The sequence below is a fragment of the Drosophila melanogaster genome, chromosome 3R (genome assembly GCF_000001215.4).
Source record: "Drosophila melanogaster chromosome 3R".
NCBI lineage: Eukaryota > Metazoa > Arthropoda > Insecta > Diptera > Drosophilidae > Drosophila > Drosophila melanogaster.
The window spans coordinates 5,840,453-5,856,519 of record NT_033777.3 but is presented as its reverse complement, the minus strand read 5'-3'; the positions used below and the strand labels follow the sequence as shown (position 1 = coordinate 5,856,519).

The following is a 16,067-nucleotide window of genomic DNA, read 5'->3' as shown; positions in this document are numbered from 1 at the left end:
AAATTCTAGGGCGAAAAATTGTATTTAGTTTCGGCTGTACCCAAAGATTTTCAAGCTTAAATAGTGTCATGACCGTAATACACGCTTAAAGTCATACGCTAGTAACAAAAGTTGAAGTGAATATTGCATAAGCTCATTGTGACTACCTTCACGAATCTCTTCCTTCGGAGAACAGCTGTTTGTCTGGCTTAGGGCCATCATCACTGGTGACTGAGTTGCTCAACACTGTATTAACTCAGTGTATCCTTTGTGCTGCTTTTTGTTGTTATTTCACCGTTTTCTGCGTTATCCTTATTCGCATAGTTTTCGGTTGTTTTTCTGTTGTTTAAGTTAGTTCCGAACCCTGAGTTATTTGCACGGGCGCGCGCCTACATAAAAATGCAATCCAACAAGCCGATCTCTGCGGCGGAGGCCTGACCAGCAGGCAGTATCTATAACAGAAGCAAAACAATAGACTTTGGCTTGGTCCCAAGGAGCACCCACCAGCCCAACGTTATTCGAGACTTCCAGCCGCCAAGGATGCACTGAAGGGAAGCGGAAACCCAAGGAGCATTTGATGTTCCCGCAATGCGAAGAGGGTAAAGAGGATTCGGGCATCACATTCTACTGACATGTTGTGCTTCGACTCGGAGAGGATGAACTGGTACTACCACGTCCTGGCCAGGCGTCCCTACCTGGTGGTCGTCTCCATTGCTGTCTACTGTGTCGCTTGCATCATCGTGGCCCTCGTCCTGAACAAGCTGCCGGACTTCAGTGATCCCACCTTGGTTTGTCCTATTAGATTTGTCCAAAACATGTTCACTGCTTGATATTTGGAGAATATATCTTATCTTATTTTACAATTATTTTTTAAAATATTGAGCACATGGAAATAATCCGAAAATGTCTAAATGATATTATTTTATTTAAATTTCGTTATATATCTATTTTTTTTAAATATTAAGAAGTTAAAATATTTTAAATATTCACAGAATTGCTATAAGAAACTACAGGATTACTTGTATACAAACTATTCCTGTATTATATTTTCATTGTTATTATGTTATTGTTGTAAAAATTGTGGAAAATAATAAGATTAATTTCTCACTAATATGACTTATTTGATCACTTTATAATGTGATTATTTGTCATGATTAATATTTATGATTCAACATTTATTTCACTTTAGGGCTTCGAAACCCGCGGCACCAAAATTGGAGAACGACTGACGGCCTGGTACAACCTGCTGCAAGAGACTGACCACCATGGTGCTCTTTTCTCAAATCCATCGGATCTGTGGGAGAGGAGACGGGTAGAGCAGGGCTATGTGGAGACGAAGCTGCATCCGAATCACAGGCGACGCAAAAACAAGCACAAGAACAGAAACAAGAACAAGCGACGCAAGGAACAAAATCAAAGCAGCCACGAGCATCACGATGTGGCGCAGAAGATGATGCAGTTCAAAAAACGGCTGAAGGCTACTAGTTCTCCCTCTCCAAATCTCGGCTTTGACACCTGGATCGGGGACAGTGGAGTATTTCGCGACTACGAGATTACAAACGACAGCGCTTCCTCCTCTTTGGAACCCACGCGACGCACTGAGCAAATCGAATATGGCCACAACACCACCTCAGTGGACGAGGAAGAGCATCAGCAGCGGGTGCAGACCAAGAAGAGCACTTGGCGGCTCCTAAAGCAAGCCGCCACCTTGCCCACCGACGGTTGGGCAGACATGCATCGTCGCCAACCCATCGAGGGATTCTTTTGCGATTCATCGCCCCGGAAGGAGTACTCTCATTTTGTGGTCCAGCGGATCGGTCCCAACGCCACCGATTCTCTATTTGATTTGAACGGACTGCTGGCCATGTGTCAGTTGCAGGATCAGATTACCGAAGTCCCCAGCTACCGGGCATTTTGCGAGCCGGAGATGCTTACCACCGAGTGCTGCCGGCCATGGTCACTGCCCAACTACGCCGCCATGCTGGCCAACAAAAGTTCCTGTTTCGACCTTACCACGGAGGATGTTACTTCGCTGCACACGCTGCTCTTGGGCTGCTATGAGTACTTCCATGACCTAAAGATGGACAACCACTGCAACGAAATACCGCATTGTCGTGCTCCTGAAGAGTGCAAGCGGCTAAATATCGTCTTTAACGTCCTGAATTTTCTCACCGACTTTAGTTTCATCAAGTCTAATGTAAGTTATTGAGTTTAAAATAAGCTTAGACCCCAAAACTCTTTTATTAAAACAGATTTGTATTTGTCCGTTGCTTTACTCGTATTGCATTAAATTCGACCATATAATATTGGCACTTTTTTTTTTTGTAGGACTCGAATGTATACCTGAAATACGCCATGATTTTTATACCCGTGGCGCAATCCAACCGCTTGCTGCCACTGTTCCACGAATGGGAAGACGTGTAAGTATGGAGCACAGCTAATATTTGCGAAATTGATACCGGTCGATGGGTGTGGAGGGCATTACATTATTTTTAGCTTTCATCAAGGCCGGAACGCATATGGTATCAAAATAGGTGGTCAAGTTGTACTTTGTGAAAATTTTTCGTAAATCGCTGGCGATTTTGTCCAGAGTAGTGTCCTTTAGCCTACGTTCTGGATAGAAGGAGCTCCTAAACGGCTCCGTTTCCTGCAGGAAATTGTAATAGCACCCATATGTGGTCCGATAGTCCTCGTCCTTGAGAGAGTAACCTTTTTTGTTCCTATAGCGCCGTCGACTTACAAAAGAAACGAAGTCATTCCGAGAGTAATCGTTCATGTACACCGATCTACGAAGGTCCTTCACAAAGTCCTTCAGAATTCGGAAATCCACAGGCGGATACATAAAAAATAGCTTGTAGATCCTTTCGTTACACCACTTGTTGCGCTTGATGAACTGTGCGTAGTCCTCCCGCCAGTCCATTGATTGGGGCCATGTCTTTGTTTTATATTCAATGCCACCAACCTTTAGATTTGCGCAGTAGTGACCACTTATTAGAGAGGGATCCTCTTGGGTTTTCTTAATCGGGGGATTGTAAACGGCTCTTTCAGTATGATCCACATAATCCGCTCTGCTGGTGGTTACAAGCACCCTCGTCCTTGGCAATTCCATTTTAATTAATTCCTTTTCCCGTTGAACTGGATCCATTTTGCAATTTTTTTTGTATTTTTCTTTTATTTAAAAATATTTTTGATGTTTTCTGTTTGATAATAATATTCTGAATGATTTTTCAGGGAGCTGATCAACGAGCTTGTGGAAGTGGTTGCGATGGACTTGGGCCTCGAAAACGAACTCTTTAACGAGCTGCTGCTGACGGACGTGTGGCTAGTTTCGCTGGGAGGGACATTCGTCATGGCTAGCGTGTGGTTGTACACGGGATCGGCATTCATCACCTTGATGTCCTGCGTAGCCATATGCTTTTCGCTAGGACTAGCGTACTTTTTTTACGCCATCGTGCTGGAGTTTGAGTTCTTCCCCTATATGAACCTTCTGGCCGTGGTAGTAATAATTGGCATTGGAGCAGACGACGTATTTCTGTTTCTTAAGATCTGGCACTGTGTGCTGACCGAGAGGTTCAGCAATCGATGTACCTTGACCACTCAGTCCCAGAGTGCTCTTCCCACCCTGGAGAACAGTGATCACACGGAGTCACTGGAAAACATAATGGCGCTGACTATGCGACATGCCGCTGCCTCCATGTTCGTTACCTCACTTACCACCGCCGGCGCCTTTTATGCCTCCTACAGCAGCTCTATAACAGCTATAAAGTGCTTTGGGTAAGTTAATAAAAGCAAGATTAGATGAATCTTAATATTTAGTAATGCTCATTTAATAAATTATATTTTTAGGATTTTTGCGGGAACTGTCGTGGTGACCAACTACTTACTAATGATAACTTGGTTGCCTGCATCGGTCTCCATCATGGAACGACTATTTGCCACAAGGATGTCCTGCCATCATCCGATGTCAATAAAGCTGATCCACGCCTGCAAGAAGTCAATTAACCGATTTTGTCAGATGTTTGAGGAGTGCATCACGAAAAGCATCATGAACTATGCCTATCTCTGGCTGCTGATCTTTGGGGCTCTAGGCGCGTCCAGTGCCGTCATTGTGTTCTGGTATCCAGGACTTCAGTTGCCGGAAAAATCACACTTCCAGCTCTTTGTGTCAAAGCATCCATTTGAGGTTTACTCCAGTCTCAAGCAGCAGTTCTGGTTCGAGAAACCATTGCAGGCGTACGAGAACTTCAAGATGCACATGCATTTCGTCTGGGGCGTTCAAGCGGTGGACGACGGCGACTATACGAACCCCAACTCATACGGCCACCTGCACTATGACAATAATTTTAACGTATCCAGCAGGCCGGCACAACTCTGGATCCTTGATTTTTGCCAGAGTGTGCGCCAGCAACCCTTTTACAAAGAGACTCTCGGCATGCTGTTGCCCAATTGTTTCATTGAAAATCTTATCGACTATATGAAGCGCAGGTGAGCATATACAATTATATACATACTTACAATGGCTTAGAAAGCTCATTAAAACTGGGTTCAGAAAAATCGATTTTGTTTACATTTGAAAGCTGGAACTGGTTTAGATGGATTAAGACAGGAGATATAGAGACACCAATACAATTTGCAATCATTAATAGAAGCTTTTGTTCATGTTGTTCAGATGCATCGATGATATGGACAGTACCAGGAAAGACCGTTCACCCTGCTGTGACGCACAGTTTCCCTTTGAGCCGCACATATTTGAGTACTGCTTGCCACAAAGCATATCCAACATGTATGACACTACATTTTTCCGGCCCGGCGTGGCAGGACCCAAGTTTGCAGAGGCTCCCCGACTGGAGACTGAGGATTACCTAGGAATGAGTGGAAATGAGAGTGCAGAGTACAGCACCAACGGATCATTTACACCGCTACTAGTCAAAGCCCTGGTCATCGAGTTCGAGTCCAACGTGGCCTACAGCACCATCTACGCAAATATTAGGCAGTTCTACGAGTCTGTAGAGCACTGGTTTCAGATGCAGTTAAAAACGGCACCGCCGGAACTTCAAGGAGGATGGTTCACGAGCGACCTGAAATTTTACAATGTGCAGGACACCCTTTCGCACGACACCTTTGTTGCCATTTGTCTGGCCATGGCTGCATCACTTGCAGTGCTCCTATGCTTCACCGTAAACATATTGATTTCCATCTACGCCGTACTAACCGTGTCGCTAAGTATTTTTAACACCGTGGCTGTGCTCATCCTGCTCGGCTGGCAGCTTAACATCTTGGAGAGCATTGCGGTGAGCACGGCTATCGGTCTGGCTGTGGACTTTAGCCTACATTACGGTATTCACTACCGGATGTCCCCGGTTAAGGAGAGATTGGCAGCCACACAGTTTGTACTATCCCGCATCATTGGACCCACAGTGATGGCGGCCACCACAACTGGTCTAGCTGGCGGAATCATGATGGCATCCAACATATTGCCCTACATACAGATTGGCGTCTTCCTGGTCGTTGTCATGATCGTTAGCTGGTTCTATGCCACTTTCTTTCTAATGAGTCTGCTTCGGGTTGCCGGTCCTCAGCATGGTTTTCTGGAACTCAAGTGGCCGTTGTGGAGCAAGCGAAGCAGTGGCAGCAGCAAGTTCTACGAGCGGTAAGGCTTTTATCGTATTGACCCTTTCAATTTTCTATATCTCTCTGTTTTGCGTTAATGTCATTTTTATCAAGCCTGACTGACGGGTGACTACCCGTTATCGGTTATTAAAACTCGAATTTCTTTGTGCAGGAAACCCAGCCAAGTGATCGCCAGCGAGCAGCTGCTGACCCCCACAAGCTCGGCCATCGTTGAGTTGGCGAACTCGGAGACGCACGAACTGGAGTCCCTAAACTCCAACAGCCTGATCAAAACCATTTCGGGCATCGAAAGCGCCCACGCATTGTCCTCGCTGCCGAGGGACTTCGAGCACTCATTCCAGACGATGCACGAGTGCAAATATCAAACGTATCCGTCTACATCCAATTGAGTTAGTTACTATTGCCGGACAACGCGTTGTTGTTGCCAAGAAGAATCAGGCAACTGCATTTTTATACAGGGTACGGCGGCTCTCAAGCCTGCCCGAGATACATTTATATATACATATACACGCCGTGTGTCGGCATATTTAGTTTTAAAATATGCTGGCGGTGGCATATGTACGTGTTGTGCGAGTTCTACATTGATATACTCTAGATATATGTGTAATTGTACTTGGTAGGATTAGGCAAAGCTATTTTCAAAAGACTCCAGGCTATTGCAATATGCTTTTATGCTTTTTTTTTATCTTGTGACATTTCACATTCGATGCTCCAGCCAAGTGAAAACGATTTGTAAACTGAAGCAATTAGCGGGAGGTACTGGGTACTCTGGGTACTGGGTCTTTGTCGGTAGGACTGTACGATGACGGTATTATTAGTTCTTAGCCAAACGTTTCAACGCTGTTTATGTTCTTATCTGTAATCAAAACTATTTGTACTCTGGTTTTATATTAGGTGTTAAGTTGGGCCGCATTGTTGGCGCCAGCAAGATGTAGTTACTTTACACGATAGTTATATGCGCAGAGATATGTGTTGTCTATCCTAGTTGTATGCGTTCAAAACATAAGAACATACACACGCTCACGTTTGTAATAACCATGTAACTGTGATACAGAAGGTGAGAATCTTAATGAAATTGGTGTTTATACAGACATAGTGTTATATCCCTAAACAATGACGTATTGTAATTACCTGCAACAAAATGGCCCTGTACTTCCTTCATTGAACTTATGTGTTGAAGTGATTTAATAAATGTTACTTGTAAAACCACTACAAATGCAGTCTCAGAATTGATGGATCAGTTTATTGAATGGGTGTTATGCAAATCCGTCATAGTGCGGATATAATTATTTACTTTTACTTGTTAACCCTATGCCAAATTTGCTTCATTTACATCAATACGGGTTTGTGTGGAATGCTTAGTGATAAACAAATTGCTTGCACCCGGCTATCCACTTTCCATTTTCCATTTTCTCGATTAGACTTCCATGAAGGTTCAATTCCATTGAAGGCTCCTTTAAAACGATTCCCCGACGGGCTTGATTGTGAGCTCATGGATCTGCACATTGGGAGGCGTCTGGATGTAATAGGACACTGCGTCGGCGACATCCTCAGCGCGCAGCATGGGAAAGTTTGGAATGACCTTATTGATTTTCTCATCAATGATCTCTGTGTCGACGGCTCCGGGACTTATGCTCTAGAAGTGGATAGGTATTAAGACTCATATAAGTGTTTTAGTTGCTTTCGATGGTTGGTAACAGATTTTTAAAATGATTCAATGTGAAACCATAATCTTTTTGTTTTCTGTGCCTAATGTACATCTGAAATCAAAGTCTACTGACCCTAAAATATAATACATTTTGAAGTTGAAGTCGGGCAACACGGGAATTTTGTGACCCACGACGCTGTTAATGACGACCACATGGCCATCGGTGACGTTGCGCGTCTGCTGCGATCGGAAGGCTTCGCGGGCACACCACACGAATCCCAGTAAATTGGTGTCCAGAACGGCTCGCATGTCGCGGCATTGTTGGGATCCGTGATGAGGGAACCGGTAGTGATGCCGGCGTTGTTCACCAGGACATTAATGTAATGCCTTAACATTATTGTCATTCGAAAAACAAAAGCCTGTCCTTTTTTAATAATATAAAATGTATTACCTTAAATGCACGTATGCATGTACGTACATATGTACATATGTATGTAATAAATACTTCGAGCTAGCTCAATTAAAAATCAAATTAAATATTATTACTGTTTTGGAGCTAAGAGAGAAGGAGCTTTTATCAATAAATATATAGAATGACAAGTCATTCTGATGTAAAAAATTACGATCTGAGAATAAAATGCAAGAAAAAAAACTGAAAAAAACATGACATTTGAAATGTGCAAACAATATCGATGATATAAAACAACTGTTAATATAATGAGTATCAGTACATAGCAAGATTAGTATATGTATATATTACAAAGCTACCTCAGGGAATCGGTCACCACGTTATCATTCAAACATGTGCATATTCTTTCTAGAAATAAACTTTTTTTTTAATCATAACGTGGGTAAACGTTTTAGAATTCTTTCTCGACTATCAGCTACTCAGCTAGTAACAGGGCGAGGGAGACATTAAATTTTTTTTTATTTTATTATTTTATTTTTTTTTGCACATCTTTGCATTTTTCGATCTTTGGATCCATTAACAACACACAGACAAAGACGGACAGATCGACTTCTGCTCTACGATTAACAGGTCTAAAATTCGATAAGCGAAGATATGTAATTCATCTAAAATAATCCTTTTTACGGTACCTTTTGTGGTACTTCGTATCATAGTAGGCGCCGAATGTATATTTAGTACAATAATAACTATTAATAAATAAATCCAACTGCATGCAGTAGCTGGAGTAATCGTGACCTGGTTAACTCGACTTGGGTGCGATTCAGTGCTTGCGAAGTGTGTAGCGATCGATCGGCCCCGATGGCATAATACCATCCTTGGCCTTTATCAGCGCCGGAAGGCAGATGGTCTCGTAGTAGGTGGTTAGATTGTACTTAGTGAACAGCTTGCGCATCTGCTTGGCGAACTCTCCTATCTCCATGCTCCTGACAATCGATCCTGGTTCTGGGATGAGGATCGACTTGAACGGATCCTCCTCCTGGATACGATTGTGATAGTTGCCATAGGTCGTCCGATAGTCAATGCCGTCCGAGCCGTCGAGTTGGACCCTATGCTCGCGCTGGCTGATGAGCGACTGGTAGTCTTTGGGCGAGTAGTCCGACATATAGGTGGTTTTCAGCAGGTCCTGCAGATATTCCCTGATGAGGAAGTAGTCGACGGGCGGGTTCACGAAGAAGAGCTTGTAGATCTCCTCGTTGCACCACTTGTTGCGCTTGACGAACTGCGCGTACTCCTCGCGCCAGTCCATGGATCGTGGCCATGTCCGCGTCTTCAACTCCTGCTTCTGGACCTTCAAGTTGTGCGCATAGTGGCCCGAGATCAGGGCGGGATCCGTTTGCTTCCGGAACGCGGTGACTGTTCGCTTCGGCTTGTCGGCGGTGTAGTCCTTGTAGAACGCTTGCGAGGTGGTGATGTCCTTGCAGCACCTCGGCAGTATGTGGTCCAGAAAGATCAAATCCATTTCGGCCAGCATGGCGTCTTGTGTTTTTTCAGCCATTGCGGAAAATATATTTTTATGTTTTTTTTTGTGTTTCCGTAAAACTCAATTACAGTGTTAGCCTATGTAAAGGTACTGTGTTCTAAGTATTTTTCAATCGTCAGATTCGAAAAGGTATCAGTGTTGTTTGTTATAACATAAAATCTCTTGACGTTGGAAGAACTACTTATTTTTTAATATAATATAATATATAAAATTAATTGGTCTTGTATTATAATCATACTATTATTGCCAAGGCATTAAATTAACAATGAGATTCGCAAATCTACTATGAAGTAAATAAAATTGGATAAAGAGTTTTTTAAGAGATTCCCTAACATTAACAATATATTAAAAAAATAGTAGATAATACGGAATTCATATTACGGATATTAACATACAGTTTTGCGGCGAATTCGATCTTAACTCAGCAGTTTATAACATTGCATACTTTTATGCCCTATGGATTTATGCCCCTATTGGATTTATTATTATACTCCTTACACATAGGTCATCCGTTGATGACCTTAAAAATGTTCTTTTAAAGTGCACCAAAACTTGCACGCCATAGCTTTAAAGCTGAAAGACTATATTGACATATCATATTGTATAGTTATTCTGATCAATAAATCCTCTGACTAAAAATGCTAAACCCCCGAAAGGGTCTTAAAAATGTATATTTTTTACCGTTTTTGTAAGCAATTGCCATAATATTTAAATGTCTGGCTCAGAGAAAGAAATTGTTGGTTTATAATAATATTATTACTAGACTTTTATTTTCATTACGACTTAACAAGAATAACATGTAACAATTGAGTTTGACTTACTACACTAGCCAGTAAAATACTTGCAGAGGGATCCTTATCATTATGGAATCAAGGGCACTATCAACTAAGGGACCAGCTCTCTAGTTACGCTTGCCATTGAGGCGATCCTGGATCTGCTGCAAACTAAGCCCCTTTGTCTCCATCACCACGAAGAGGACGAAGAAGAAGGCCACCACCATGCAGACAGCGAAGAGCCAGAAGGCATAGTAGGAGCCCAAGGCATCTAGGCTGGGATAGAAGAAGGTGACCAGGAAGCCGAGGGTCCAACAGGTGCTTGCAACAACCGAGGAGGCCACCGACTTTATGTTCGCCGGGAACATCTCCCCGAGAACAGCCCACGGCAGCGGTCCGAATCCCGTGCAGTACACGATGTTGTAGATGATCAGAGCAGGAACTGGCATCCAGACCACACTGGAGATGTCTCCCTTGACCAGCTGCATGTAGAAGAATGCTCCCAGGGCCGCAAGCCCAATGGACATCACACTGGAGGACGTCAGCAGCATCACCTTCCTGCCAAGGCGATCGGCCACCAGAGGCGTCAGTGCCGAGGATCCCACCTGGACACATCCGATTATGATGGTGGCAATCGCCGGATCCAGCCCAGTGTTGGCACTGGCGAAGATAGACTGGCTGTTGAAGAGGACCACATTGATGCCGGACAGCTGCTGGAAGGAGATCAGGCCAGCGCAGATGAACAAGGCCCTGCGATTGCCGGCATTCTTGAACAAATCCATCACTGTGCCCTTGCTGGCCATCGCCTCCTCTACATTGGCCTGGATCTCGGCCATCTCGTCGTGCACGCCCTCGGCACTCTGGCCCCGAAGGAACTGCAGCGACTTCAGTGCCTCCGACTTTCGACCTTTTCCGGCGAAGAAGTACGGACTCTCGGGCATCATGTAGAAGACCAAGTCGAACACTACGGGCACCACAATGCAACACCACTGTAGAGCCTGGTATGAAACATACGGTCCAATGGCATAGACGTACAGAATGCCACCTGTAGATTAAGCATAAAAGATTAGTCGTTTGTCCCACTCTCCCTTAGAGGGTACCTATCCAATCTACTTACCCACAATGAAGAGCTGCATCAAGGATCCGGTGGCTCCGCGCACATTGTCCGTGGAAATCTCACCCACATACATGGGCTGCACGGTCATCACGAAGCCGACGCCAAATCCCTGGATGAGGCGGGACATGTACAGAATCCACACCTCGGAGGCCACCATATTTAGGCCGAAAGCCAGGACGAAGAACAGACTGCTGGAGAGGAGCACCCACTTTCTGCCAATGCGATCAGCCATCGGACCGGCCACAAATGGAGCCACCAGAGCTCCGACGGCAATCAATGATGAAATCCAGGCATCTTCATCGGAAGTTATGGGCCGGCTCAGCGGCGAGTCTGAGGTGTCCTCGGACTTGAGCTTGGGCCCGATGGGGGAGGTCCAGCCTAGGGTGGTTCCCACCACAAAGGCGGACAAGTTGGCTACAAAGCATGTAATCGATTAGTTAAGGAGAAAAAAATTACTTTGATTGTTGGACGATGAAACTTGGTTATTTAAAAACACAAATTAATTAAAAATATGACAAATTGTCGAAATCGGTGTTTTTCTTATTGGTAATGTAAAGTAAGTAAATATTTAATAATAATTTGTTTTCTTAAAAAACATACATTTATGACTCAAATTACTCTTTAGATTAATATGTGTTAAGTCACCCCTTTTGGAATTCGGGATGAGTTAGTTATGTTATATTTGCGATAAATGATAAGAATATTGACTATTGACTCACCTGCCACGGCAGCCATAAAAATGCGACCGGACTTGACCGGTTCGGGTGACATCGTTCGAGTGTTTCCTTCTCTTATCTGGAACGTACTGACTTCCGTGTAGGAGTACTGTACTCCGGTCTCCTCCTCCCGGCTTATTGAGGGCATCTGGCCGACTTGGGTTGTACAGAAGCAGCTGCAAGAGCGCAAGAGTGGAAAAGCGAAAGTGCCTCATTAGCAATGCGGCTGACTGGGATTAATGATCTTATTCGCATTTGTAATTCAATCGGCTGCAAGTTCAAACGGTCAGAACTCGACACGTCTCCGATTTCTTTGTGGGATGGAGGATGGGGGATGCGGGATGACGCATGCCACCATATGGGAGGGGAAGCCAAGTAGCTACCGGAATTGTACTCCAAACAGCTTGACACATTATCTGCCGATTTTTTAACGCATCACGTTATCAGACCATTAGCCAGTTTATCTGGACTTAATAGCACAGAAAAAGTTAAACGGAGGCGGAACTGCAGTCTTTTCATTATTTAATGAATGACCAAATTATTTTAATTGCACTATGGACAAATTAATGTCTGTCGCATTTGTACTGCTAATTAATTTATTTATTCGCTGCCACTTATGTAATCACCTCTGGCACTTTTAGCAAATTTGTATAATGATTGCGACACCAAGTCATTAATGGTGTAAAGTGGAATTACTATTGTATTACTATTCACTTTGCATTCTTACAGAAAAATATCCTTGGAATCGCAGTAAATCCCACTCGAGTAGGATCTGCAAATGAAATTAAAACCGACGCAGTCCGGGGAACTGGAGAACTGTAATGCTGTTTGAATAGTCGCATCGCGCGAATTTAAAGATTTTCCACCTTATATGGCAGGCTTTCGAAATCCATACACGTCCAATAATGCTCACTGACACTCGACTTGACGAGTGCTCCTACACGTGCATTATCTTATCAGGGAAGCGCCTCCCGATTCACGGCAAACCCATTTATAGGCTATACCATACCATACCATAGCATATAGTACTACAAGTATATTATACTATTCTATAATCGGAGCTGCCATCTCTCGATCGAAACTCTCTCTGCCTTGGCCATCGAATCGAAATCTCTGTATTCCGCTGTTGTTCGTTTGGAATCGCGCCATTTGTGTGCATTTTGCACTTGAACTGGCCCATATACGTACGAGTATGCCCACATATTAAATGTGATAAGGAGGTGCAGCGAAAACTATGCCCCAATCTCAATTTGTTTGCTTCGCCGACTCGCCGGCAAAAGGGCGACCGGCCCACTTCGGTCCTGGTCAACTAAAAACATACAGCCCTTTCGATATACAACAAATCTTAACCCAAATAAATACCCTATATTCTGTCGAGTGAAGGATTACAAAAAAAGAAAAACGCTTTTGAACTTGATAGAAGTTTTCCCTGAAAAGTAAGCAAACTTCAGATTCTTGCTCTACAAAGGCAAATATTTACATACATTCTGGTATTTAAATTAAGTTGAGTTTAAAAATATAACGTATATTATGCAATGTGTGTTTATGTACCTCTATAGGGCTGGAAAACAAACAAAAGGCGCCAATCTACAAGTGCCTCTGACACTCACACACCCTTCTGAATTCCTAAATAAAATCAAATGTCGCCAAGCGCGGCGTAAACAAGTTTTGATTACGACTGCTAATTATTGAGTAATTTCCGATGCATTTTATAGCCCTGTCCTTGGATCTATTTAGTTGGTTCCAAATCGAAGGTGGGGACACAATTTCTGCGCCTGGGGCGAGACACGTGAAGAGGGTGTGAGGGCACTCGAAATGGAGCCGATTGTCATATCTATTGGGGTAGTATCTCAACAAGTTGATGGTCGAGGAACACCTGGACTGAGCCAAATAGAGCACTTCAGATAAATCCTCCAACTACTAAACTTCCATGGAAAAGTAAGTAAGTAACAGTTGAAATTCACGCAATTAGTAATTACTACGTGGATGTGTAACGTCGCATCTGACATTGAACTGTTACTGTACTGCTTATTATTAAATAACTATATTTATTGACATTCTTGAAAAATGCGACCTCGGGGTTTTGATCATAAACCATTAAGTGATTTTCCCAATCTCTAAGATATTTCAAGTAGTGAGCTCCGATAAGCATTTCGAATAAATTGGACAGCTAATTTTATTAACATTTTTACGTTTACCAATCCGCGCGTCCAACGGAAGTGAGTTTTTTATTTACGGTTCACTATGGCAAAACTTTCCGTAGTTCTATTTAGCATTGGGTTTTGTTTCCACTTGCCAAATAAATGTGTTTTTTGAGAGCATTGTAGTTTTCGTATGGTTAATATGTTTATTTTCGATGCCTAACAGTTGAATGGGGGCGTTTATTTATGAAATTGTTATCAGTGTGCAAATTCAAAGCTGACTGACTAATTACGCAGACTAGCTTCCCAAGTATAAAGAGTAATTAAAAATGTCAAAAGTGGCATTCTACTGTTGGAACATTCTCACAGATCGCTTTTTCACTAACCAGACGACACACATTTTAGAAATGTAATTAAAGTCAATTTGATAAGACCACGTTCCTCCAGAGCCTCCAAAATCAAGTGGTGTTTTTTTCATCGATTTTGTAGGTAAAGATACGATTACCTTCGCAGACATGTCTGGCATTAAAAGCTGATATGCTGGAGAACACAAGTCAAATCCAAAAAACACGTGAGATTGGAATTCATCTTTTGGGGGATTTTTACTTGTTTACGAAATGGGTATTGTGGAAAGTTTTCATTCACTGAAACTTTTGGAAAAATACAGACATTACATTGGGACTTAATGATTGTGTTTCTTTTTCATCCACCATTGATCCTTTTCTAAACACACATATGCTATGTTTTTTAAGTTTTTGCTAACTATTTGTTGTTTTGAAAAGTTATTAATATAAATATTAGTTATTAATAATTTGCCACAATGGAAGATATCATTTTAGATGCAGCTCTAACTGGTTACCTATATGTTTTTATAATTGACTTTAACTGATTAAGAAACTTACAAGACACGTGATCTTAGGCAAAGAATACTCGTGCGAACCGATCGCCACGAAATCAGATGAAGACTAATGGAATTGGTAACAGGCTGATTTGGGGAAACATTATCTCAGCCACTCGATTCACGTTCACGTTCAGAACGATAATGCGTTTAATGTGGACCCTAATCGGAGCACCTGTTATTATCATATATGATATTTATAATAATTCAAGGCGACACTCGATGATCAATTTATCAGCACTCGGCAGCGGGACGGCTGAAAACCAACACTCTTATTAACTAGGTCGCCAGACTTACCCATTTCGTAGCCGAAATTATCAATTAGTGGGCAATCAGTGAAACAGTGAACACCGTTTGGCTGCACAATGCGGCGTACACGTAATGTGGGAATTAATTCAACTCTGGACTGAACAGACAGATCAAAGCTAACTGTTTGGCTGGGCTGTCGGAATGGAAATGATGTCGGATCGCGAATGTTTTGGCGCTTTTGTGTTGGGCCTGAAAAATTATGACAGACGCATTTATACTCGCACTTAGTCGCAAGTGAGGCTAGATAATACGAATTTCACACACCACAGAAGCACAGGGGAAGCTCACTCACACACGTCCGATTGTAGAGATCCAGACTTATCACAGACATATGTATGTATGTATCTATCACCATATCATAGCGAATTAAGCGCGACCGTTGAACCAAGCTCGACTGAGAGAGTTGAGTTTAAGTGATTTGTATCTGCCCAGTCGACAATTGGCCGATGCTCTCGCAGCCTTTTTTTTGTCATTGTAAAATAGCCGAACGGATAAAAAACACACATTTAGGTTTGGTTAAGGTGTTCACAGACCTCTAGTTCCGGACCGAAGTGTGGAAAGCTTTGGGGCTATTTGGGCGATACCGATCGATGTGAATCACCATCCAAGAGGAAGTTAATTAGCATTCAGCGTGTCTGGTTAGGGGAACTGACTGATTCCGATGGCCTAGCTGGCCAAGCGATACAGTTAGTACATACTCAATTAATTTGTTTGGCTAGTCGGCCAGTATTGTGCGTGCACCGCGCATCTGTTAATTGAAATGTCTCCGGTGTAGGCACTTAAGTGCCTTATATCGACATGGTCGATTTCTGGTTAACACCATCCGGAACCGGCAATGCGATATGAAATACATGGGAATCGCTGGCCAGAAGTCGATGCGTTTGTTTATGACGATCTGCTAAATTT

The 16,067-nt window shown here is 43.0% G+C and overlaps 4 protein-coding genes and 1 pseudogene across 7 annotated transcripts, besides 1 other annotated feature; 1 reads left to right on the top strand and 4 right to left on the bottom strand.

The window, feature by feature from the left end:
• The first annotated feature begins 208 nt into the window (after positions 1-208).
• disp (dispatched) lies at positions 209-6,823 on the top strand. The gene is made up of 7 exons (NM_079995.3): positions 209-767; positions 1,169-2,176; positions 2,308-2,399; positions 3,211-3,753; positions 3,826-4,464; positions 4,649-5,629; positions 5,762-6,823. Exons 1-7 carry the CDS (start codon positions 612-614, stop codon positions 5,997-5,999), a joined length of 3,657 nt encoding a protein of 1,218 aa, NP_524734.2. The 5' UTR covers positions 209-611; the 3' UTR covers positions 6,000-6,823.
• CG34287 (uncharacterized protein) lies at positions 2,238-3,188 on the bottom strand. The gene has a single exon (NM_001104223.2). The coding sequence runs from the start codon at positions 3,122-3,124 to the stop codon at positions 2,417-2,419; it is 708 nt and encodes a 235-aa protein (NP_001097693.1). The 5' UTR covers positions 3,125-3,188; the 3' UTR covers positions 2,238-2,416.
• Positions 4,507-4,562: a mobile genetic element.
• An 8-nt stretch (positions 6,824-6,831) lies between the features above and the next one.
• On the bottom strand, positions 6,832-7,644 carry CR10991 (annotated as a pseudogene).
• Positions 7,645-8,342: 698 nt separating this feature from the next.
• Positions 8,343-9,300, bottom strand: CG14676 (uncharacterized protein). The gene has a single exon (NM_141343.3). It carries the CDS (start codon positions 9,220-9,222, stop codon positions 8,488-8,490), a length of 735 nt encoding a protein of 244 aa, NP_649600.1. The 5' UTR covers positions 9,223-9,300; the 3' UTR covers positions 8,343-8,487.
• A 651-nt stretch (positions 9,301-9,951) lies between these two features.
• On the bottom strand, positions 9,952-15,350 carry CG1213 (uncharacterized protein). 4 transcript variants are annotated; one of them, NM_169113.3, is made up of 4 exons: positions 15,150-15,350; positions 11,817-11,989; positions 11,098-11,511; positions 9,952-11,025 (listed from the first exon to the last, which is right to left on the bottom strand). In NM_169113.3, the coding sequence occupies exons 2-4, from the start codon at positions 11,959-11,961 to the stop codon at positions 10,109-10,111; spliced, it is 1,476 nt and encodes a 491-aa protein (NP_731020.1). In that variant the 5' UTR covers positions 11,962-11,989; positions 15,150-15,350; the 3' UTR covers positions 9,952-10,108. The 4 variants fall into 4 exon arrangements, with proteins under 4 accessions (NP_731020.1, NP_731021.1, NP_001246937.1 ...); NM_169114.2 differs by having other exon boundaries at positions 14,857-15,287; NM_001260008.1 differs by lacking the exon at positions 15,150-15,350 and adding an exon at positions 12,440-12,640.
• Positions 15,351-16,067: the final 717 nt, after the last annotated feature.

Bases quoted from the DNA above. Each gene is read 5' to 3' on its own strand.
- disp (NM_079995.3), top strand. From the start codon at position 612: ATGTTGTGCTTCGACTCGGAGAGGATGAACTGGTACTACCACGTCCTG. The intron at 768-1,168 runs GTTTGTCCTATT...ATTTCACTTTAG, and splicing joins ACTTCAGTGATCCCACCTTG to GGCTTCGAAACCCGCGGCAC. The intron at 2,400-3,210 runs GTAAGTATGGAG...ATGATTTTTCAG, and splicing joins TTCCACGAATGGGAAGACGT to GGAGCTGATCAACGAGCTTG.
- CG14676 (NM_141343.3), bottom strand. From the start codon at position 9,222: ATGGCTGAAAAAACACAAGACGCCATGCTGGCCGAAATGGATTTGATC.
- CG34287 (NM_001104223.2), bottom strand. From the start codon at position 3,124: ATGGATCCAGTTCAACGGGAAAAGGAATTAATTAAAATGGAATTGCCA.
- CG1213 (NM_169113.3), bottom strand. From the start codon at position 11,961: ATGCCCTCAATAAGCCGGGAGGAGGAGACCGGAGTACAGTACTCCTAC. The intron at 11,512-11,816 runs GTGAGTCAATAG...CATGCTTTGTAG, and splicing joins TTTTATGGCTGCCGTGGCAG to CCAACTTGTCCGCCTTTGTG. The intron at 11,026-11,097 runs GTAAGTAGATTG...CTTAATCTACAG, and splicing joins GATGCAGCTCTTCATTGTGG to GTGGCATTCTGTACGTCTAT.